The sequence below is a fragment of the Callithrix jacchus genome, chromosome 1 (assembly GCF_049354715.1).
Source record: "Callithrix jacchus isolate 240 chromosome 1, calJac240_pri, whole genome shotgun sequence".
Taxonomy (NCBI): domain Eukaryota; kingdom Metazoa; phylum Chordata; class Mammalia; order Primates; family Cebidae; genus Callithrix; species Callithrix jacchus.
In genome coordinates this window covers 169,310,318-169,335,190 of record NC_133502.1, presented here as the reverse complement: position 1 = coordinate 169,335,190, position 24,873 = coordinate 169,310,318, and the positions used below count along the sequence as shown (strand labels likewise).

At 49.2% G+C, this 24,873-nt stretch overlaps 1 protein-coding gene across 1 annotated transcript; it reads left to right on the top strand.

Moving 5' to 3' along the window:
• Positions 1–1,213: 1,213 nt before the first annotated feature.
• TRAF1 (TNF receptor associated factor 1) lies at positions 1,214–24,573 on the top strand. The gene is made up of 7 exons (XM_054236425.2): positions 1,214–1,444; positions 3,114–3,201; positions 13,956–14,021; positions 14,536–14,946; positions 16,414–16,591; positions 18,425–18,573; positions 21,456–24,573. Exons 1-7 carry the CDS (start codon positions 1,305–1,307, stop codon positions 21,672–21,674), a joined length of 1,251 nt encoding a protein of 416 aa, XP_054092400.2. The 5' UTR covers positions 1,214–1,304; the 3' UTR covers positions 21,675–24,573.
• Positions 24,574–24,873: the final 300 nt, after the last annotated feature.

Here is a 24,873-nt window from a genome sequence, read left to right as displayed (position 1 = left end):
CCAGTGTTAGTAAGTGGTGGACCCAGAATCCCAACTCAGCTCTGTCTGACCTTAAAACCCATAATTTGAAACCACCATGAAAGTTTGCAAAACCTCTGTAGCAGCCCAGCAGGATGGAAAGATGTGTAGGGATCATCTTCTCCATTTGATAGATGAAACAAGAGCTGGGTACTCTGATCTCCATCCCAGGCACACAGAGCTTGGGGCCCCACAGCCCTGGTGCAAATCCCACTCCACCACCAGAGGAGCTGTGTGCCTCTGGACCAGGCATCTTGCTTCTCTGGCCGTATATACAGCTGCAGAGGAATTCCTTGCCTGTAAACTGCTGCCCAGCACACAGTAGACATGCAGGAGCCGTCGTTCTCAAGCTGAACTTTTCCTGTGAACGTGAATCTTGTATTTGTTTAGTGCTTTGTTCTCCTTGAGGCAGCGACATGGTGGCGCCTGACCTGAGCATATAGCCACCTATGACTTCCTGAGTGGGGTGATTGGGGAGACTCCCTCAGGAGTCTGTGGTCCTAAGGCCTTGGATTTCAAAGGAGAGTCATGGTGTTGTCACCATGACTGTTCAGAATGCCATAAGGAGTTGGGTCATGAGGGGCCTTCCTGCTCCTTCTGGTTGCCTCAGTCCCAGGAGAGATAGGGTCCCAGAATTTTAGAGCGCAGAGGCCACTTGTTGCAACTTCTTTTTTACAGAAAGGGTCATCCAAACCCACTGTGAGGAAGTGATTTCTCTTTGTGGTTACCCAGATGCTCTGAACAGAGCAGAGCAAAAACGCCTAGAACTTAAACTTTTGGACCTATCTCCAACACCCTGGGGATTTCCACTAGGAAGGTGGGCACCCCCACTGAGAATTCTAGGCTGCTTGGAGGTGCCAGGAAACACAGACCAAGGGCCAGCTGTGGCGCCCTCCTCCAATGTGCCCAGGGAGGTGGGGGAAGCCAGCGGCAGCCTGTGATTCTCAGCCAGGGGAACTCTCGCTGTGCTTTCTGAGAGTCTGTGACATGGTTCATTTTCTCTGACTTGCTCTCTTGCTTTTTCTCACTCTAAAAAAAAATGACTGGACACTCCTAAAGCCTTCAGTCACCATCCAGGGGATTTTTGTCACCACAAAGGGTAATTCCTGCTCCATCCCTGCTGTGACTCAGCTATGACGTTGAACCACACAAGCCAGAGAAAAGAAGATAAAGTCATCAGAGACTCCTACTCACCGGAGAGTGAAGCCCAGGCCAGAACTCCACAGAGCTGGTCCTCTGCCCTGGAGGAACTTAGACGGGCCCTCTGGCCAGCTTGGAATCCTGAGATGGCCTCCAGCTCGGGCAGCAGCCCCCGCCCGGCCCCTGATGAGAATGAGTTTCCCTTTGGGTGCCCTCCCACCGGCTGCAAGGACCCAAAGGAACCCAGGGCTCTCTGCTGCGCAGCCTGTCTCTCTGAGAACCTGAGGTGAGATGATGGAGGAGCGGAGGACGGGCAGAAAGTGGGTGCCAGGGAGGGACCCCTGATGGAAGGTGAGGGGCCAAGAAGCCTGTGACCTCAGGCAAGTGACTTTACTTGTCTAGGCCTCAGTTTCCACACCCTTTCTCACACTCTCTGACACTGCCCCTCTGGCTGTGGTGGGAGGAGAGGAAGCCACAGAAAGGCGTCAGCTCCTACCTGTTTTACAAATGAGGACACTGAGGCCTACTAGAGAGACGAGGTCAGCTTTGGACAGTTTCCTGGCAAATGTGCCCTTAAACTGCCTCACGTGATGACCTTGTGTTTGGGGTTTTATAGCTTAAGAAGGTGGGAAAGTTGAATCAGGCAAGTGAGAAGTTCAAACCTAGGCAAAGAAGGAGGCTGTGAGATAGTGGGGAGAGACTGTGGCAGTGGAAAGGCCAGCCATGGGGGCGGAGGAGCAGAGCTTGACTGGTTTTACCACCAAGCCGATTGTTCAGGGTTCAGCTCAGGCTCTGATGGTGGGTCTCCTGGTTTCCCCTTTCCATCCTTCTAAAACCTGGCAGAGGAGGGAGCTGATTGGAAGTTGGAGGTCCAAGGCCTGAAGCCTAAGTCCTGAAGAACTTCTACTCAGCTCTGCTTCTGACTCACTCTGCCTTGGAAACCACATGCCCTCTGGGGCCTCATTCTCTCACTTGTAAAATGGGCTATCTCATTATCGGGTCAGAGACACCAGGAACTTTGTAAAAACACAGGTGCTGGCCAGGCACAGTGGCTCATGCCTATAACCCGAGCATTGGTAGGCCGAGGCAGGAGGATCACTCGAGCTCAGGAGTTTGAGACCAGCCTGGCCAACAAGGTGAAACCTCATCTCTACTAAAAATACAAAAATTAGCTGGGCCTGGTGGTGCACACTTGTAATCCCAGCTACTCGGGAGGCTAAGGCACAAGAATCACTTGAACCTGGGGGCAGAGGTTGCAGTGAGCTGAGATCACACCACTGCACTCTAGCCTGGGCGACAGAGTGAGACCCTGTCTCAAAAAACAAAAACTGAAAAACCAAAAAAAACCCATGGGCACCTGGGTGTCACCTGTTAGAATATGACAGCCACTCCTGATTGAGAACCTCCAGGCCAGCTGTTCTCTGAGGCCCCTTCTTGTTCTAATAGGCCATGATCCTCTGTAATTACTAAAAATTTGAGACCAAAACCAAATGGAGGACCAAATGAGAAGAGCAAGTATAGTCACATGTCAGCAGTCTATTGCCTAAACCCCTGGCATCAGATGTGTTTTGGAATTCAGAATTTTTTTAGAAAAGCAAATCAGGGCATCACCTAAGTCTTCTGGCAGGGAATGGGGCAGCACCTTGTAATCAAGCACATTAATGTTTCTGCAATGAAACATGTAAATATTCACACTAAGTGGGGCAGGTAAAGGCCATAACAGCTTCCGGTCAGTGCAGTCAAGGCAGGTTTGGCAGCCCAGGAAGCTCACTGCAAACCACCGAAAACGTGGGATGTGATTAGGAACTTTTGCGATTTAGGAACTGGCTCTGGGATTGTGAATGTCCGCGATCACCGCCTGCTGACGCTTCAGGCTTCTAGAGCTGTCAGGAGAGTGGGTGGTGCAGGGAGCTAGAATGCATCATCACTCCAGGGCTTTGTCCCTGTTTCCCCAGGAACGGCGAGGATCGGATCTGCCCCAAATGCAGAGGGGAAGACCTCCAGTCTATAAGCCCGGGAAGCCGTCTTCGAACTCAGGAGAAGGTAATGTTGGCCCATCATAGAAAAGTATTTGTCCATTGTCTTGATTTTTCCAGGTTGAGGCTGAGCAGACAGCTGCCTGCTCCACCCCTGGCAGGCACCTCCCTCCTACTTCTGAGTCTGGACTGAATTCGCTTTATAAGGAGTGAGGAAACTGATGTTCACAGTGGTGAAGCATCTTGCCCAAAGCCACCTGGCAATAGACTTAGGGCGAGAGCAATCCAGTCCGGGGTCCGCAAACTATGGCTTATGGGCCGCCTCTGGCCTACCACCTGAGCAACGAGCTAAGAATGGATTTTATATTTTCAAATGGTTGAAAAAATCAAAAGAATGATAGGCCATGCGGACCGACCTGTAATTTCTCGAGGTGGAGTGAGGCTACTCTCTCACTGTGTGGTCTGGTGCACTGCTAATATTCCCAAGCCACAGCTTGCTTGTCTGTAAATCTGTTTTCTGCATCACAGAATTGTTATGAGGACTAATTAATAATCATCAAGAAAGTTCTTATAATAACAAATATAAACCCCTTGGTAAATGACAAACTGTTAACGAATTACCTGCCTGTAATTCTGAAGTGTCAGAATTCAAATTACACATAATTACATACCTGTGGCCAGGCATGATGGCTCATGCCTGTGATCCCAGTACTTTGGGAGGCTGAGGCAGATGGATCACAAGGTCAAGAGATCAAGACCATCCTGGCCAACATGGTGAAACCCCGTCTCTACTAAAAATATAAAAATCAGCTGGGCGTGGTGGCACGCACCTGTAGTCCCAGCTACTTGGGAGGCTGAGGCAGGAGAATCACTTGAACCTGGGAGGTGGAGGTTGCAGTGAGCCGACACCAAGCCACTGCACTCCAGCCTGGCAACAGAGCAAGACTCCATCTCAAAAAAAAAGAAAGAATTACATGCTTGTAATTCTCACAGTTTGAGAGGCTGAGGTGGGCAGATAGCTTGAGCCCAGGAGTTTGATACTAACCTGGGCAATATGGTGAAACCCCAACTTTAAAAAAAAATACGAAAACTAGCCTGGCATGGTGATACTTGCCTGTAGTTCCAGTTAGTCTGTAGGCCGAGGTGGGAGAATCACCTGAGCCCGGGAAGGTCGAGGCTGTAGTGAGCCATGATCATGCCACGACACTCCAGCTTGGGCAGGAGAGTAAGGTCCTGTCTCATAAAAACAAAAACAGATATTTGGGGACACATGAAAATTATATAAAATTGAGTTCTTGTAACACAGACTTCAAAGCCCAAAATATTTACTTCCAGTCCTCTACAAAAAGACTTAGCAAACTCCTCATCTAGATGGTTCTGTCTGCCTCTGTTTACCCTTAGGCGCGGAGAGACCATGATCAGCTCACCTCTTGGGCTCTGCCATACCGTGCTTCTAGGGATAAGAGACACCTTTGGAAGTGTGATAGGCCAGAGAAACATTTTCAAGAGCTACAATTTAGAACCCTGGCCCTCCCCAGCTGGAAGGACCCTCATAGGTGACATGTCCAGCTCAGAGGCTCCCACGTGCTATCCAGAACTGATCCATTCCCATCAGCTCATGACAAAATGATAAAAATAAGGCAATTAGGCCGGGCATGGTGGCTCACACCCATAATCCCACCACTTTGGGAAGCCGAAGTGGGCCAGATTATGAGGTCAAGAGATCGAGACCATCCTGGCCAACATGGTGAAACCTCGTCACTACTAAAAATACAAAAATTAGCCAGGCGTGGTGGCACGTTCCTGTAGTCCCAGCTACTTGGGAGGCTGAGGTGGAAGAATCGCTTGAACCCAAGAGGCGGGCGGAGGTTACAGTGATCTGAGATTGTGCCACTGCGCTCCAGCCTGGCAACAGAGCAAGACTCAAAAAAAAATAAATAGATAAATAAGGTAATTATATAAATGAGTTTATGTAAACTAAATTCTTTCCATTTATAAAATCAACCTTTACTCTGAGATTCTGTCCAAACTGTGCGTGTCTTTGTATAAATGAAAGGATGTAATTGTAGATGATAGTTTTTGGTAAAGCCTTTACTAAGTAAAATTAAAAAGATAGCAATCTCTTTGTTAATCTCTCGGGTTAAAAAAACACACTTGTATTGGTCCATGAATCCAAACAGGCAGGAGTTGCTGCTCAAAATCAAATCCTCTTGTTTACACGTGGGGCCCTGAGACCCGCAGAGGAATCTCAGTGCCCAGCCACCCTCTCTACCTCCACTGTGAGGTGCCTGGCTCCTTTCAGCCAAAGCCCTATTCTTGCAGTAAACTGTGGCCCAGGGATCAGGAGCCTGATGTCCAGGTTGTGCATAACTCTCTGCTTGGGTGGAGGTAACTCCCAGGCCCTGTTTCTGCATCTATAAAATGAGGATATTAAATTGGCTCTGCAAAGCCTTTCCAGGATCTGTGATATCCAGATCACAGTAGCAGTGCCGGGAGGGCCGCTATCCCCCTACCCTTGAACCAAAGGCAGGTGAGTGTCCACACCTCCTTCTCCTTTCTCTGAGCTGGTCCCTCTCATTCAGTAGGTTCAGGGGAATTTCCTGTCCCGCCCAGAGCTGGATTTGAGCACTCTCCCATGTGCTTTTCAGCAGCCCCTCCATCCGCAGGTTCCTCAGGGAGTAAGAGTAAGGATCAAACGCATGTTCTTGGAACTTTCCACTCTGCAATGTGGTAAGAGTTAATATGATACACTGATTGGTGGAGTAACTCCCTGACCCTCCCTGTTTGGCTCTTGGTGGACTGGCTATGAGACACAGGCAGACCCTCAGCTCTCTGTGGGCCACTGTCCCCACTTGCAAAAGGCCCTTACCTGCTTGAATGCTCTAGGATTATTGTTTTTAGCTTGTTTTATTCTTTCCTCTTAACAAAATTAATATACATTTGTTGTGTAAATCTTAGATAATATAGATATTTTAATACCTCTTAATCCAATGGCTTTTTTTTCATCTTTTTCAATCAGATGAAAGTAGAAGTGTTCTGATGGAGGGGGAGTCTGGAGCCTCTGCCTGTCAATTGCTCCATTTAACAATTAAGGGGTTCCGGGGACTTCTAGGGCCCTACAGGGCACAGTTTGAAACTTGCCGCCTTAAGCCAAATGAAGGGACTTTAATGGTAGAATTACAGGCACCCTGACAGGCTATGGGATGTGAGAGGAAGCTGCCTATATTTGGTAGCAAAGAAGTCTTGTTGAATGCAGGCAGACCTCTGAGAGACATTAGCCCCCTCCCCTCTCTGCAAGGTGGCTTCCCCACCTTGCAGACTCACCATTGTACTCCGGGTGAAAAGCTGGGGTGGGGCAGTAGTCATGGTCTGATCACCTACACAAAGCCACATAGGGAAGGACCAGGGACTCCTCTGACTTTTGCCCCGATGGGAACTTTGGGGAACTTTTGACCACAGGAAAGTGGCTGATGATAAGTCAACCTTTTGCATGTGTGGTAATTCCTAAGTTTGCCTGCACATCTGGGGCAACCTGGGAAATGGAGGCAGGGTAGAGGGCTGGGCCAGCCCTCCTTGCAGAACTTCCCATGCCATCTGCTTATCAGTTTGTCCTCAGCCTCTGACTTCATCAGATGATTATCTCCCAAAGAAGTGACCAGAGCCATGGACCAATTAACTAATGTAAGAAACGCATATTAAAGGATTAATGTTCACCTAGTTAGAGACTTGATACTTGCCTGACATGATCTTAGAAGTGACAGTGAAGGAGGGGATGACCAGGGGCTGGAAAATAACCTTCAGTCCTGTCTGCTGAGGACCAGCAAATGGATTGTTTCCCCTACTCTCTTCCCTCTGAGGCCCATTCAGGAAGGTCAAAGGCAAGCTGACATCTGATGCCAGTACAGTAATGCCTTCATTTTTCTAGAGTTAGAAAATGACAGGAGTTTAAACTCCCTAGTCCAATTTCTGTTCTGTACTGGATTCCTGCTACGTGGCTCCGTGTCCTTCCAATGGCAGAGAGCTCATTACTCCATGAAACAACCACACCCACCCTGGGGGGCTCTGACTGTTGCAACATTACCTCTTTCCTTGTACTGAGCTGAAGTCTGTCTCCCTTGAGACCACAAAAGGCAACCTAGCCTCCTGTACCATGAGTCAGTCCTGCCTCCGTGGAAAGACACTGAGCAGTCTTTCCCCAGTCTCTGTGTGTTTGGGGTAAATGTGCTCCTGTTTATCTGTGTTCCTTCAAGTGTGATGCTGGGGAATAAATCCCCAGAACTCACACTTCTGAGGTTGACCATGTTCATCTGTAATTGCTCCAATCCTATGACATCCTGTGTGGTGGGTGGTGGCCATAGCCCTGTTTTACCAAGAAGTAGTATTTTGAGGCTCCATGAGGAGGTGTGCCTGGACCAGTCACACAGCAAGTAGGAAGCAAAGCCAGGCTCTAACCCATGGCTCCTGAGCTGGTGGCATCTTCTCTATGCTGCCTCTACACAAGGAACCCTCCCCCAAATGTTTCATACATACTTCAATAACACAGTCACCCTTTAGTGCAGGAGTCCACCTGGTGCTATGGAAGAAACAGGAATGGGCAAGACTACTTTCAACCAGGAGAATCAGGCAGGGCTTCCTGGAGGAGGCAGCAGTCAAGCTGAGCAGAGGCTGATGAGAGTTAACTGGCCCAGTTACAGAGGAGGGCAGGAATGGGTGGGCAGTGGCAGACTGACTAAGCTCCCCGTGTGGCTCCCCTTGTGACCAGCTGAGACCCGAGCCCAAGCAGACCTTCCAGGCATCCCTGACCTCAGCCCAGCATGGGGGTAGGCAGTGCCTGGCATGCTCAGATCCTCTTTGTCCCACCCAGGGGCCGCAAGGAAGTGGCACTCATGCTCCCGACACCCTCTTAACACTCACATTCCCAGAGGCCCCTGGTCTCAGAATGGGGCCCCCCACTAGGGCCCACTGTGACCCCACCACAAAGGGCCTGGGTAGCCAGGGTGGCTGGAAACACCACACACCCAGAGCCTCCTCAGACCCAGACAGAACAAGTGTTCCCTCAGGGCTGAATATCTGTTTTCTCTGTTTCTGTCTCCTCCTTGGAGGAAATTCCACTGCACACTTTATTTTTAGCAATTTGCAGGCAGTAAGGCTACTCACACAGGGGCCACTTGTGACACCATACGTGTACCAGGGTTGGCCCAGGACAGATGCCCTATTCTTCTCCTGCAACACAGTCTGATTCCTGATTCCCTCTCCTGTCCCCTCCATCCCTGGCCTGAGGTGAGGCCACCCCAGGCAAGGAGGCTGTGGTGGGGAGGACGGAGCCTGCACATGGACTCCAGGCTCCTGGGCTCGCCTCGCTGCCCCATTGCCTCCTGCAAGTCACTGATCACCCCTGGGCTTCGGCTTCTCCACCGACATGAGGGAAGCAGAAGCTCAAAGCCCCAAACTCCTCTTTATGGCTGTGAGGATCTGATGGGACAGTGTCTACATGAGTGCCAGGTCAGCACCAGGCTTTGCAGGGGCTCACAACCGTGGGAGAGAATGCGCAGGTGTGCCCAGCTCCTTGGCTCGCAAGCTCGGTGTGGCCTTAAACAAGCCATTCCCTGTTTCTGCTGGTATTAAGGCAACACTAATCCAGCCCTGCCTCCCTCAGAGGATTGCTGCAGGGATCCTATGGGACAACATTCAAACACGTTTTGATCCTGTTCATTTAGAGATGTTCCTCACCGCCTTGAGGAGATCCAGTGGGAAAATGGAGTTTTAGAGAATTTGTTGTTAAGAGTTGTGATGTGAGGATTAAATGAGATACATGTACATGACAGCCATTGGGGGACTGGGACTGGCAGTGTTAATCCATAGGGATAATAGTATCACTAAGTAATACTAATAGTATTACTACTAATTAGTAGTCTTAGTGTTATTAGTAGTAGTAGTATTCAACACGTATTCAGAAGTAGTACTGAATAATTTCAATAAATATGAGCCATTATTGCTAATACCGATAATAGCCATTATTACTATTACTAATACTAATAATGGCTCATATTTATTGAACACTGTGTTAGGCAAAATAATGTCCTCCAGAGATGTCCACATGTGAACCCCCAGGCCCTGTGAGTACGTGACCTTGCATGGCTCTATGCATTTGCTAGGGCTGCCATAACAAAGTGCACTGACTGGGTGGTGTAAGCAACAGAAATGTATTTCCTCGCAGTTCTGGAGGCCAGAAGTTTAAGGCAAGGTATTAGTGAGTTGGTTTCCTCCAAGGCCTCTCTTCTTGCCTTGATGTGACCATCCTTTCCCTCTGTCTTCACATGGTCCTTCTTCAAATCTCCTCTTCTTATAAGGATACTGGTCACATTGGATTAGGGCCCACCCTGAATGACCTCATGTTAATTTAATTAGCCCTTTAAAGGCCCTTTCACCATCTTCTAAGATACGGGGGTTAGGACTTCAACATATGATTTGGGTGGAAGATGCTGAATCTGAATGGCAAAACAGACTCTGCAGACACAATTAAATTAAGGATTCTGAGAAGGGGAGATGACCCTGGATTATCCAGGCCAGCCCAAGGTAATCCTAAGGGTCCTCAGAAGAGGGAGATGAGAATCAGATAGAAGGGGAGATGCTCCACTGCTGGCTTTGAAGATGGAGGAAGGGACCATAAGCCGAGGAGTGCAGCCAGCTCTGAGAAGCTGGGAAAGGGAGGAAGCCGTTCTCCCCTTGGGCATCCAGGAGCAACGCAGTCCTGCTCACGTTTCCATGTTAGGACCTCTGGCCTCCAGAACTATATGATAATAAAGCTGTGCTGTTTTAAGCTGTTAAGTTTGTGGTATTTCATTACAGCAGCAATAGGTAACTAATACCAGTGCTTATATGTATTATCTAATTTAATCCTCACAATAACCCTATGAGGGGGATATATATTATTATTATCCCTATTTTGCAGATGAGGAAACTGCAGCACAGAGAAGTTAATAACTATCCTCAGGCCACAAAGCTAGTATGTGAAATGACAGAAACAAGCTCTGAACCCCAAAAGGCTGGCTCCAGAGGCCATTCCCTGAACTCCTGTGCACTCTAAGGAATGAGTAATGATGATGGAAAAGCCTCTCAAGTCACCCTGCCCCTTCCTCCAGCAGCCGTTCAAGGCTCATCACAGTCCACATCTGTACACACATCACAGAAGGATGCCCCTACATTTGTATGGCATTTTACTCCCTGAAACAGGCATTTGCTGTTTACACAACACCAGGAAGGCTCCACTGCTAAAAGACACACCCCCTCCACCTGCAGGGTGATGTCTGGAATTTCACTTTTAGCTTGATCATTTTCGTGTACTTATCCCTATAATGATTCTCCCCCATCAAGCTTCAACCCTTAGAACCACGGAGGATTGGATCATAGACCTGTGGAGAGTGGTGGGACCGGAGAGGTTGCCCCAAGTGTATTCGGTCCACACCTAGCATCAGTTCCTCCACTGTTCTCACGTGTCAAAAGCTACATGTTGGGAGAGGTTTCATCACCACCGACTTCCCGAAGCCAGTACAGTCTCCCTGCCAAGGCCGCCCTCTGCCTGCCCTCCACAAAACATCTGTTTTCTATTCTTTCTTGGGAACAACTTGTCCCTGAAGCCCTGGGCAGTTGGCGGCGGGGGGGTCAGGGTGGCCTTTGCTGGGCTATGTTCTGTCTGTGTCCCAAACCAACTGTACTCATTAAGCTCACAGCTCTCTGCTTATGTTACTTTTAAAGAATAATAACTAGTGTGGCTTTTTGTATTTGCTCAATCCGAAAGACCTCTGTCCTCCCTGCTTTCATTCAAATCCCCTTTCATGTGGTTCCATGAGATTATTCTCTCAAAAAAAAATTATAACAGAGTGCTTATAGAATCAAGATATTACTTATATGCAATAAAACTCACTCATTTTTAGTATACAGTTTGACGACTGTAAATAATCACATGCCCGCCACTACAATCAAGTGGCAAACATTTCTGCACAGGATAAGGCTACTTCTTATCCCTGCATAGTCACTCCCCTCCCTGCCCACAGCTCCAGGCAACCACCGATCTACTTACTGTCACTCTAGTTTTACCTTTTCTAGAAGCTTGTAAGAATGGAAGCAGGTAATATGTAGTCTTTGGCGTTGTCTTCTTTCACTTAGCATAATGTATTTGAGGTTGATCCGTGTTACTAGTATTTAATTCCATTTGGTTGTTCTGTAGCATATACAGACCAATTTGTTTATCCACTCACCAGTTGATGACACATTTGGGTCGCTTTGAACAAAGACACTACGAACACTCACATATACATCTTTGTGCAGACATTATGTTTTACTTTCTCTTAGGTAAGTTCCTAGGAGTGAAATGTGTGGATTGTATGATAACTTTATAAGTATGGTTTTTTTGTTTGTTTGAGATGCAGTCTTTCTCTGTCGCCCAGGCTGGAGTGAAGAGACACGATCTCAGCTCACTGCAACCTCTGCTTCACAGATTCAAGCAGCTCTCCTGCCTCAGCCTCCTTAGTAGCTGGAATTACAGGCACATGCCACCACATCCGGCTATTTTTTTTTTTTGTATTTTTAGTAGAGACGGGGTTTCGCCAGGTTGGTCGGGCTGGTCTCGAACTCCTTACCTCATGATCTGCCCACCTCGGCCTCCCAAAGTGCTGGGATTACAAGCCTGAGCCACCACACCCAGACATAAGTATGGTTTATAAGTAAATTATTTTATAAGTATGGTTTAACTTTATAAGATATTTTCATGGACTGTATCTGTTATTTTGCTTTTTTTTTTTTTTTTTTAGAGAGACAGAGTCTTTCTCTGCTACCCAGGCTGGAGTACAGTGATGTGATCATAGCTCACTACAGCTTTGAACTCTTGGACTCAAGCGATGCTCCTATCTCAGCTTCCCAAGTAGCTGGGACTATAGGTACACATCACCAAGCCTGGCTAATTTTTAAATTTTTTAAAGTAGAGATGAGGTCTTACTATGTTGCCCAGACTGGTCTTGAACTCCTGGCCTCAAGCACAGTCCTCTTGCCTCAGCCTCCCAAAGTGTTAGGATTACAGGTGTTGAGCCACTGAGCCTGGCCTTGCCCATTTTTCATTAGGTCAATTGTCTTCTTACTAGACTGTAAGAGTTCTTTATATATTCTGGATACAAGCCGTTTTGAAGATGCAGTCGTGCCACATAACATTTCAGTCAACATCGGACTGCATATACGATGGTCCCAGAAGAGTATAGTACTGTATTCTTACTGTATTTTTCTATGTTTAGATATATTTAGATGCACACATACTTACCATCATGTTACAATTGCCTACAGTATTCAGTATAGTCATGTGCTGTACAGGCTTGTAGCCTGGGGCAATAGGCTATCACAGAGTTTTGGTGTGTAGCAGGGTATACCATCCAGGTTTGTGTAAATACATTCTATGATGATCTCACAATGATAACATGTTTATCAGAACATATTCCTGTTGCATGACTATAGTTTTGGAAAAACTGCTCCCATCTCTCCTGGGCTGACTCCTGTTAAGAGGTAGTGATGTGCGTGGGAGGGGCCCTGTGGCTATGCTGCCTCCCAGCTCTGCCTCCTTGGGCAAATCCTTTCCCTTCTGTGAGCCTCAGTTTTTTCATAAGTAAAATAGGAGTAAAAACCCACCCTCTCTTCCCCACCATGCTGCAAGGAGCCCTGGGAAGAATTACAGCCATGAAAGCATTTGGTAAATGCTTCAGACCTACATAGGCTAACAGTGGGGTCAAATTGCTATTATAATAGTACTGAAGACCCCTCTGCATCCCTTCCCTTGGCTGGACGTTATCTGGAAAGGAAAGTTGTGCAGAGTGGACACATCTCAGTCAAGGATAGATGGCCAAGGAGGGATGCTGATGGGAATTGTGTGTACAAGATTCCCCATCGGCTTCAGGAGGAGGGAGCAGCCAGTGTGTTCTGAGTGTCTCCCCTGTGCCAGGCACTGCCCTCAGCACTGGTAATGCGCCATGACCCTCACAGAGCCCCTCCAACCAGTCAGGGCAACCAGAGAGTGAGTGATGGTTATGGAGCTGTGCGGACTGTGCCCTGACAGGAGAAATAGCAGTACTACCCAGGATCACAGTCGGGGCCCAGGTCCCATTTTGTTTTTTTTTTTTTTTTTAAATCACTCTTTATTTTTATTTTATTTTATTTTATTTTTTTATATTTTTGGAAGAAATTTTTTTTTATTGGATTATAGGTTTTGGGGTACATGAGCAGAGCATGCAAGACAGTTGCGTAGGTACACACATGGCAGTGTGCTTTGCTTTTCTTCTCTCCTTCACCCACATTTGGCATTTCTCCCCAGGCTATCCCTCCCCACCTCCCCCTCCCGCTGGCCCTCCCCTTTTCCCCCCAATAGACCCCAGTGTTTAGTACTCCCCTTTCTGTGTCCATGTGTTCTCATTTTTCATCACCCACCTATGAGTGAGAATATGCGGTGTTTCATTTTCTGTTCTTGTGTCAGTTTGCTGAGGATGATGTTCTCCAGATTCATCCATGTCCCTACAAACGACACGAACTCATCATTTCTGATTGCTGCATAATATTCCATGGTGTATATGTGCCACATTTTTCCAATCCAGTCTATTTTGAAGGAAAGTCATGGAAGGGTGGAAGCTTGAAGAATGGGAAGGAGATAGCCAGAGGGAACAGCATCTGCAAAGCTGTGTGGCCCAACTCATCTCCTGCCTTGGCGGATCCTGGTATATTGCAGAGAGGCCCCGGGGTAGCCACAGGGATCGCTATAACGTTCAGTGATGTGATTATTATTTCCAGGCTCACCCAGAGGTGACTGAGGTTGGAGTTGGGTGCCCCTTTGCAGATGTCGGCTGCTCCTTCAAGGTAAGAATCTGAGTGTGAGAAAGGAGATCTGTCCACTACAGTTCTGGACCTCTGGGTCTCCCCACTGCAGCCCCTCCAGGATTTTCCCATAACATCAGCCCACTCATCTGGATGTCCCTTGTACTAATGACTTTCCCAAGCATCAGATCCTGCTATTAAGTCATCATAGTACTCAGGGAAGTTCTTCTTAATGTCTCACCTAAGCATTGGCAGAACATCACTAAAATGACCCCCACCCGACCCCTGCCGCCTCTCTCCATGGTCCTGAATCACCCTTGAACTCCAGGGCAGGGCAGAATTAGAGGCTGCGATGCATATGGCTCATCGTGGGCATGTCTGATGCCAGGATCTTCCTCCTCAATCCCTCCCACTGTACAGAAAGCCACTCTTCTTTGCTGGGTGAATGGATCTGACTTTCCTTGGTGACTTTTGATAGCAGGGCTCTCCACTGCTCTCTACTGCTCCCCTGTCCTCCCTCCACTGTTTACACTGATCAGCCCCACTCTCTTGGCAGGGAAGCCCACAGTCCATGCAAGAGCATGAGGTCACCTACCAGACCTCCCACCTAAACCTGCTGTTGGGGTTCATGAAAAAGTGGAAGGCCCGGCTGGGCTCTGGCCTGGAGTCTGGGCCCATGGCCCTAGAGCAGAACCTGTCAGACCTGCAGCTGCAGGCGGCTGTGGAAGTGGCGGGAGACCTGGAGGTAGACTGCTACCGGGCACCCTGCTCTGAGAGCCAGGAGGAGTTGGCCCTGCAGCACTTCATGAAGGAAAAGCTTCTGGCTGAGCTGGAGGGGAAGCTGCGTGTGTTTGAGAATATTGTTGCTGTCCTCAACAAGGAGGTGGAGGCTTCCCACCTGGCCCTGGCCACCTCCATCCACCAGAGCCAGCTGGACCGCGAGCGCATTGTGAACTTGGAGCAGAGGGTGAGTGTAGGAGGCAAGTTTGCTTTCAAGCCTGGCTGAGCCCCATCCTGACTCCAGAGCAGCAGACAGGCTTCTTCCATTCATCCTGCTTAGAGCAGTCACTCCATCAAAACATATCTCCCCTTTCTCCCACACCCTTCCAGGAAGAGCACTGAGTTAGAAGCTGTAGTAAAGATCATGGCCCCCCATCCAGTGCTTCAGTTCCTTTGCTTGAACTTTTGTTATAAGACACCACCTCTTTGAGCAGCTCGTTCCATTGCAGGACATATTCCTCTGTTAGCAAGTACTTCCTTACACTAAGCTAAAATAGGCCACTCTGTCTCTTCCCTGCATTGTTCCTGACCCTGCCCCTCAGAGCCCACAAGACAACTCCACCTTCTAGTCCCCACAACTTCAGGGACAGAGAGTTGGATTCTGTACTATCTGAGTGCTTCCTTTTTCAGACTAAAAGCCCCAGTGCCTTCACCTCTTTCTCAGAGCATGCTGCTTCACGTTGCCCTCCCATGCTCTGGCTCAGCCTCTAAAGAATTCTATATGTTTGTAGTGTGGTCCCAGGCTGACTCCAGATAATCCACTATCGACAGTTCTTGCTCCAGCAGGGCTGTCTCCTCCTTTATTCTAGAGCTTATGCTTTCCTTAATGTAGCCAATCACCATTCTAATGTTGCTTCTTTTGCAGTAACATTATCATTACATTATTGTCTCATATTGAGTTGGGCCTGGATTTCAGTTCCTGCTTCACCATTACCATTATCTGCCTCACCATTCACAGTTGCCATTACAGCAGGTGCTCAGAGCCACCTGCCATGTGGGTCTGAGCAAGTCCCTCTGGGACCTCAGCTTCCCCATCAGTAACATTAAGGATTAAATTTTCTTTAAAGACGCTCATTTCCATTCATGGCTTCCCTACCTGAACACACTCAAGAATAAATTTGTATTCTTTCCATTTCATTGGGGAAATCTATTAGAAGAGCCAGGCACTGAGTTGGAGTGACTCAGACTTTATTTATATAACTCTTGCCCCAGTTAAAAAGTGGGCTCCCTGAAAGCCACAATTGTGTCATCATTTCACCCACAAACTTCCTGGCTCTACTTCTACATGCCATGCATTATGCAGGGTATGGACACCAAGACAAAATGAGCCCTCAGTGGAGGAGACCATCTAGTAGAGAAGGCAGAAAAATATGTCTCATAAAATCATTGTAAGGGCTCTGTAAGAGCATGTTGAGAGAGAGCAGCTGAGCTAGGACAGTGGTTGAAGGCTCCCCAGATGAGGGGCCTGGATTCCTGGTGCATAAAGAAAAGGAAGGCCAGGCAGAGGGCAGCACATTCAAACATAGACGCACATGCCTGAATGAGGCGTGGTCGGGAAAGCATATTTGGGGCTGATCAATCTCCACATCCTGCTGTCCCCATCCCATCCCCAAGCCAGGTTCTGGTGTTCCTAGCTGAACAGTCTTCCCTACAGGTGATGGAGCTGCAGCGGACCCTGGCCCAGAAAGACCAGGCCCTGGGCAAGCTGGAGCAGAGCTTGCGCCTCATGGAGGAAGCCTCCTTTGATGGCACCTTCCTGTGGAAGATCACCAATGTCACCAGGCGGTGCCAAGAGTCAGCCTGTGGCAAGACTGTCAGCCTTTTCTCCCCAGGTAATGCATCCCAGGGGTACAGAGACCCGCTTGGGGAAACAGGCCCCACAGGACCCAGGAAACAAGCAGTGAAAACAGCCAGTTCTGTGACAGCTGTGCTCCATCCAGTTTAGGCTGGTGCCCATTCAGGCCACTCGCCATGGCTGGGAACCATGCCGGGACCATGCAGGGACCATGCAGGGCACTGTGCTGTGCCCTGTGGCTCTCAGCCACACATAGTAGTGGCCCAGGCTGACTGACCTTCAGGCCCTTCTCCTCCCTGGATGTCAGTCACGTTCTGCAAATAGGAAGCAAAATTGTTACCCACTTCATGGATTTGGGATGTGATGGTAAGTGTGCTGTGGGTGGATGAGATGGATGTAGATGCTGATTTTCACAAGTGAACACCGTAGAACCCCTGGCCTCAGAGAGCTGACAGTCTGAAATAAGATTAGAGAGCTGAGTAAGACATGTGCACTTGTATACAGTTGCAGTTAGCCGGTGAATGAGTGTCTTACTCATTTCTTACTCATTTCTGGGGCCCCTGGGCTTGGCACGATGTCTTGCATAATTACTTGGTAAGTGTTCCTCTTAATTAAATGATATTCGTTAACATAAAAATTCATATATTTGTCCAGAAAACGAAGCAGCAACCTGGGTGCAGTGGCTCATGTCTGTAATCCTCACGTTTTGAGAGGCTAAGGCAGGAGGATCATTTGAGACCAGGAGTTCAAGACCCGCCTGGGCAACATAACAAGACCCCATTTCTACAAAAAAAAAAAATTTTAATTAGCCAGGCATGGTGGCCTGCACCTGTAGTTCTTGCTACTTAGAGACTGAGGTGGGAGGATCACTTAAGCAGTTTGAGGCTGCAATGAGCTGTGATGGTGTCACTGCACTCCAGTCTGGGCAACAAAGCAAGACCCTATCTCAAAAAAAATTTTTTTAACCAAGTCAGCAGAGTTTGTCACACTCCCAGAGCAGGAAAGACCCCTTTCCTGCAGGAGCAGTGCTCATCCTGCTCTGTGAGGACAGCCTCTTCATGGGGTAGCCTCAAGCCCTACTTGTAGACTTTTTCCCTCAATTCTTTTCAAAGAAGAAAAAAGCAAGCAGTGCCTTGGGCTTCCTGTTCTACCAAAACATAATAGGCAGAGATGAGTCAGACCCTCCTCTACCCCCTTCCTGCCCACCCCCATCCACATCCCAGTCAGCCCTCCCAGAAGGACCCTCTGCCAGAGGACATGCTCTTGTGAGATGGCCCCTTCAGCTGGCCAGGGAGTTTCTGTGCATCATCACCAGGGATGATTCATCCCTCAAAGGTTTTTGCCACCTGAGGATGGCTGGCAGAACTATGAGTCACCCCATGTACCCTCAGCCTCCAGGGAACCCCAGCCAGTTGGCATAGGACAGCAGAAATAATCTGGTGCTGGGAGGCAGGAAGCCTGGCCCCTCATTCTTGCTGGGCCCCCAACACACTGTGAGATGGTAACCAGCCACTTTCTTTCACTCATCTTGGTTTCCAGACTAAAACATAGGTTGGTTAGATCAGTGGTTCTCAGAGTGTGGCCCTAGGGCCAGTGGTATTGGCAGCCCCTGCAAACTTGTTGGAAATGCCAACTCTCAGTTCTCACCCTAGGGTTACCAAGTGAGAAACTCTGAGAGTGGGGCCTGGCAGTATAGGACTTGGATGGCCAAGTGACAAACACTGAGCTAGATGATCCCCATTCCTCTCTGACACCCTAGTCGAGAAGAATGCTGGGCTCTAAACCCATCTGTCATGGTTAACCGCTGGGTCCCAGTCCTGCATCTGCAAAGTCCAGTACTTCCCAGCTGCCTCTGGCCTCTGCATTTCAGCATTCTACACTGCCAAGTATGGCTACAAGTTGTGCCTACGGCTATACCTGAATGGAGATGGCACTGGAAAGAGGACCCACCTGTCACTCTTCATCGTGATCATGAGAGGGGAGTACGATGCGCTGCTGCCGTGGCCTTTCCGGAACAAGGTATGAGCATGGAGATGCGGGGGTAAGGTGGGGAGCGTGGGAACCTTGCCACTGCACTCTAGCTTGGGTGACAGACCTAGACCTTGCCTCAAAGAGAGAGGAGAGAGAAAGAGAAAAAGAAAGGGAGGGAGGGAAGGAAGGGAGTGAGGAAGGGATTAAGGGAAGGAGGGAGGGAGGGAGGGAATGAATGGCCAGTGGCTACCCACTCTTCTTTCCCCTTCACGTCATGGGGGTAAATAAGGAAAACTTCCTGGAGGAGGTGCCATGGGGCTAGCTTGAACTGGCAGAATTTTTAGGAAAAAGGAAGAAGGCAGATACCACTACATGTTAATACATACTAGAATGGCCAAAATCCGGAACACTGACAGTACCAAATGCTGACGAGGATGTGGAGCAACAGGAACTCATTCTTTGCTGGTGGGAATGCAAAATGGTACAGGCACTTTGGAAGACAGTTTAACAGTGTCTTGCAAAACCAAACATACTCTTATCAAACAGTATTGCGAATTGCTCTCCTTGGACTCAAAGGAGTTACTTAAAGGAGTTGAAAACCTATGTTCGCCCAAAAACCTGCACAAGGATGTTTATAACAGCTTTATTCAAAATTGCCGAAACTTGGAAGCAGCCAAGACATCCTTCAGTAGGTGGAAGGATAAATAAACTGTGGTGCATCCAAACAGTGGAATATCATTCGGTGTTAAAGAGATGAGCTATCGAGCCATGAAAATACAGGGAGGAACCTTAAATACACATTACTCAGTGAAAGAAGTCAAATCAAAAAGACTGTTCTGAATGCTGCCAATAATATGACATTCTGGAAAAGGAAAAGCTGTGGAGACAGGCCAGGCCGGGCGCAGTGGCTCTCGCCTATAATCCCAGCACTTTGGGAGGCTGAGGAGGGTGGATCACACGGTCAAGAGATCGAGACCATCCTGGCTAACACGGTGAAACCCCATCTCTACTAAAAATAAAAAAAAATTATCGAGACCATCCTGGCTAACACAGTTGTCCAAGAGTAAGGGCAGGGATAGATGAATAGAAAGAGCAAAGAGGAGTTTGGGAGCAGCAAAACTATTCTGTTTGATACTGTTATGGTGGATGCATATCTTTATGCATTTGTCAAAACCCATAGAAGTTGAAATACCAAGAGTAAATGCCAGTGTAAACTGGGGACTCTGGATGATAATGATGTGTCAATACAGGTTCACCAATTGTTACAAAAGTACCACTCTGGAGGGGATATTGATAGTGGGAGTGGTTGTGTATTGGGTCGGGGCAGGAGGTATATGTGTACTCTGTATTTGCTGTTCAATTTTGCTTTGAACCTAAAACTGCTTTAAAATATGAAGTCTATTAGGCCAGGCACCGTGGCTCATGCCTGTAATACTAGCACTTTGGGAGGCTGAGGCAGGTGGATCACAAGGTCAAGAGATCGAGACCATCCTGGCTAACATGGTGAAACCCTGTCTCTACTAAAAATACCAAAAAAATAGCCAGATGTGGTGGCATGCACCTGTATTCCTAGTTTCTCAGGATGCTGAGTCAGGAGAATCTCTTGAACCCAGGAGGTGGAGGTTGCAGTGAGCCGAGACCACGCTACTGCACTCCAGCCTAGGTGACAGAGAGACTCCGTCTTGAAAAAAAAAACATAAACAAAATAAAGTCTATTAAAAATTATTGACCAGGTGCAGTGGCACACACCTGTAATCCCAGCACTTTGGGAGGCTAAGGTGGGTGGATCACCTGAGGTTAGGAGTTTAAGACCAGCCTGATCAACATGGTGAAACCCCATCTCTACAAAATACAAAAAGTTACCCAGGTGAGGTGGTGCATCCCAGCTACTTGGGAGGCTGAGGCAGGAGAATTGCTTGAACCCAGAAGGAAGAGGTTGCAGTGAGCCAAGATTACACCGTTCCACTCCAGCCTGGGCAACAAGAGTAAAACTCTGTCCCCCCCCAAAAAAAAGAGAGAATTCTTATAGAGGGGTTTGGGGGATAGGTATTCCCTGTGGGTGAACAGCAGCATTGCACGAGTAGAGAGTGTCAAGAATAGAGACCTCAGGTCCTGGGAAACAGGTGGGGCAGGGCAGGTGTGCCATGTGAATTAGTGGGTCCTCCCACCCCCAGCAGTTCCCAAAAGCGTTTGGGAGATTTTTAAAACACCAACGACAGAATCTTACCCCATAAGTGATAAGGCCTGAGCATCAGGATTAAGTGTCCCCAGGAGCTTCTAATGTGCAGGATTGAGGACTGCTTCGGTTGGCAACGGGAAGCCATTCAGGGTCCTGATGGGCATTTCAGAGACAGGTGCCAGGGAAGAGGGTTTGTGTCACTTTTAGACAGTCAGCTTCTCAGGGGAACCTCTATCTGCACTGTGTATACCAAAGGCTCCACATATGTCTCAGGACATGGATGACGGCCCCTCATTAGAAGACCTGCCTGTTCTGACCCTTCTGCCTTGCCCCAGGAGGTTCCAGCTGTAGCTGATGAAGCAAACGTTTCCCCGCTAGAGGGGGTGTTATAGGTTATTGCATCCACCCACCTTGTCAGTGCTTCAGTCACACCTTTCACCCCAACAGCCAATCAGACTTGCCTGGGGCATCAGAACCTTCCCACTTCCTGCTGGGGGGAAGGAACATCTGATCCTCATCATAGAACAGCCCTTGAAGTGCACTCAGAATACCAGGTGATGTGGGCTCCCTGAGCCTGGCCATTGCCAGGTGTGCTCCTTACCTGGCTTTTCTGACTCCGAATCCATCTGAGCCAAGGGTCCGAGGGGCTGCATAGGCAGTAGGCATGGAGCACAGCTCTGAACCCAAGCCTGGGCCTCCAAGCTGTGCTGCCTCTGTTGGGCCTGATCTCCCACCTGTCCCTTCCCTGCAGGTCACCTTCATGCTGCTGGACCAGAACAATCGTGAGCACGCCATTGATGCCTTCCGGCCCGACCTGAGCTCAGCGTCGTTCCAGAGGCCCCAAAGTGAAACCAATGTGGCCAGTGGCTGTCCACTCTTCTTCCCCCTCAGCAAGCTGCAGTCACCCAAGCACGCCTACGTGAGGGACGACACCATGTTCCTCAAGTGCATTGTGGAGACCAGCACTTAGGGTGGGCGGGGCTCCTGAGGGAGCTCCAACTCAGATGGGAGCTAGCGAGAGGACTGTGATGCCCTGCCCTTGGCGCCCAAGACCCTAGAGCACCAGGATGGGTGAAGACTGGCACTATCTGAGCAAGACTGAGGGGTCGACTGTTGGCTGGCCATCTGGTTAGGACGGCAGGACATAGGCTGGTCCCACAAAGGCAAAGGGCCCAGAAGGAGACTGGCAGAGCTGCTCCCCACTCTGCACTGACCCTGCAACACCAGGAGGCCAGGGAGCCACTCCAGCCCCAAATGTCAAGGTGGATTATCACCAAGATGAGAAGAAAATGGAACCAGGCCTGGAACTGTGGGACCTAAGCAGAGAAGCTCTTGGGCTAGGAAGATCTCTGCAGGACCACCAGGGAGACCTGGGCACAGGCCTGACCTCTTCCTGTCCAGGGTCAGAAACAGGACTGGGTGAAAGGGATGGGGGGCCATGTGAATGCAGTCTGTTCAGGTTTGGACTGAGTTCCCTGTCACTGGAGGTGAACAAGAAAATCCAGAGGGCTCCAGTGGGACTTCAAACTGGGGGTTGGATTTGAAGACTTTTAAGGTTCCTTCCAGCCCAGAAAGTCTCTAATTCTAGGCCTCCCGGCCCAGGTGAGTCCTAGAGTTACAGGGGGTTCTGGAAACATTCAGGAGCTTTCTGCCCTCCCAGCTCCTCATTCATCTTCAATAACCCCTGCTGGACTGGCCTGGCCTGCAGGGCACCTGCCACCCTGGGCCTGGCAGCTCAGCTTCCCCAACACACAGGAGCACACACAGCCCCCTTCTTCTGTGCCTCCACCAGCCAAACGCAACTTCACTTTATGCAGGTGAAACCCAGTCACTGTGAGCGCCCAGGTGCAGTCAGAGGTGCCTTGAGAAGGAGAGGGCCATAAACTTTGCTCTTCCTGCCTGGAGGCCTCACCTTTGGTGCTTTCCGGAGTCCCATATCACTTGATTAACTGAGGCAGCTACTTCTCTCAACGGACTGATCAGGACCCGCAAGCCACTGAGCAGTGTATAACACCAAAGACAATTTTTGGAATCTCTTTTGGAGTTTTCCTAAAGTGTATGGTTTGGGAGTTGTTTGTACTGAGCCAGGTTTGAAAAGGTCATTGCTGAGTTTGAGGTGGTGCCAACAGTTTTGCAGGTGGCATCAGAGGCTGGCATCCTGGCAGGAACATACCTTCTTGATCCCAGTCTTCTCTTTTCTATGCTGAGACCCACCCGAGCTTGCCTCCCTCCCTGGGTTCTCTGACCCTCACACAGGAGAGACTGGAAAGAGAGAAGCCCGGGCAAGCTGCCTGCCTGTCATGGCCTGCTGGTGGCCGGCAACTATCTTCTCACCTCAGAGGCCACACCTAGCTTTCCAGAGACCCCAAGACAGGTCAGGACCCTACCACTCACCCACCGCCTTCCTGCCAGCTTTCTCTTCCTCCACTGCTGAGCCTCCACTAGACTTCAGTCCTCAAATCTCTAGGGTTCCTTCTGTAAAATGGGTCAGTAGCCCTTCCTTTTCTCTCCAGCCCAGCATACAGGAGGATCAAATGAGGTGAGGGAGCATCGTGGCACAGCAGGCTCCATGGGTTAGAAGACCCGGGCCCAACTGGGCTCTAAGCCTGGCATCCTGTCATGCCTCAGCCCTCCAGCTGAAGACCAGGGGAGGCCCCTCCCTTGCCCTGCCCAGCTCTAGGGGCTTTCAGGAGGCCCAACTACAGTAATGGAGCACTAGTGCTTTTATGTGCAATGGCTTCATCCATACAGACAGCAGCAAACATGCTGGGGCTGCTTTTTCTTGTTCCCACCGCTGGCAGTGTGGCAGCGGAGACTGCGGAGTCAGTGGAGACTGACTGCTTCCCGCTGACAGCTGATGTCACACATGGAGGTCTGGCCTAGCAAGTGATGGGGTGAGGCCCCGAAACTGATGTCCTAGCAATGACCTCTTGATCCTTACGCACTGAGTGCTGAGCTCAAGGGAGATTTGTAGGACAAGCCACCACGAGGGACAGCTGTTACTCCACACTTTTGATTGCCTATTTCTGATGGGAAGGGATACATACGCTCTTCAGAATATGAGATGCAACCATTCTTTCAGCAAAGCTTCACTGACACCTGCACGTGTTATCCACTGTGTTTGAACATTGAGGAGAGAAAGCAAGATGTGCACCCTGACCTCAAGAAACTCTTAATTCCGCGGAGGAAATGAGTATATAAGCAGCTCATTATGACTGAGTAAGAGAAGCTTAGAGAAAGCACAGAATCCTAGATCCACTGGGTGAAGGAGGGAAGGCTTCATGGAAGAAGTGGCATTTAAACTTAGCCTGAGAGTATTTTGAAATGCAGAGGATGGGGAAAAGGGAAGAGTCCCGACTTGGAGATGGGAAGCAGTTGTGGCTGAGGGCAGGGTCTGTGTGGCAGGATGGGGGAGGGAGGCAGAAGGGTCGGAGGAACTGGAATGGAGACAGCATCAGATGCGGCAGTGCCCTCCCCAGAGCACCTGCTGGTAACCCCTGGGCCTGTTGAAAGCAGGATGAGATGATGATTTAAAACACTGAATGGGCCGGGTGCAGTGGCTCATGCCTGTAATTCCGGCACTTTGGGAGACTGGGGCGGGTGGATCACTAGGTCAGGAGTTCAAGACCAGCCTGTCCAAGATGTTGAAACCCCGTCTCTACTAAAACTACAAAAATTAGCTGGGCACGGTGGCAGGAACATGTAATCCCAGCTACTAGCTACTTAGGAGGCTGAGACAGTAGAATCACTTGAACCCAGATGGTAGAGGTTGCAGTGAGCCAAGATCGCACCACTGCACCCTAGCCTGGATGACAGAAAAAGAAACAAAACACTGATTTCTTTTTCAACAAAGCTCTATGGTAAGTGCATCAAAGATGTGACTTCGTATCTTTTACAGGTGATTCCAGGGTGGAGTAGGCAGGACGAAGGCAAAGTCATTGTTTCATTGGGTGGGGTCAGTAGGTCATCCCCCGCACCCAGCAGTTCCCACAGGCGCTGGGGAGATTTTTAAAACACCAGCGACAAAAGCTCACCCCCGTAAGTGGTAAGTCCTGAGCATCAGGATTAAGTCTCCCCAGGGGCTTCTAATGTACAGGATTGAGGACTGCTTCAGTTTAGCAACAGGAAGCCATTCAGGGTCCTGATGGGCATTTCAAAGACAGGTGCCA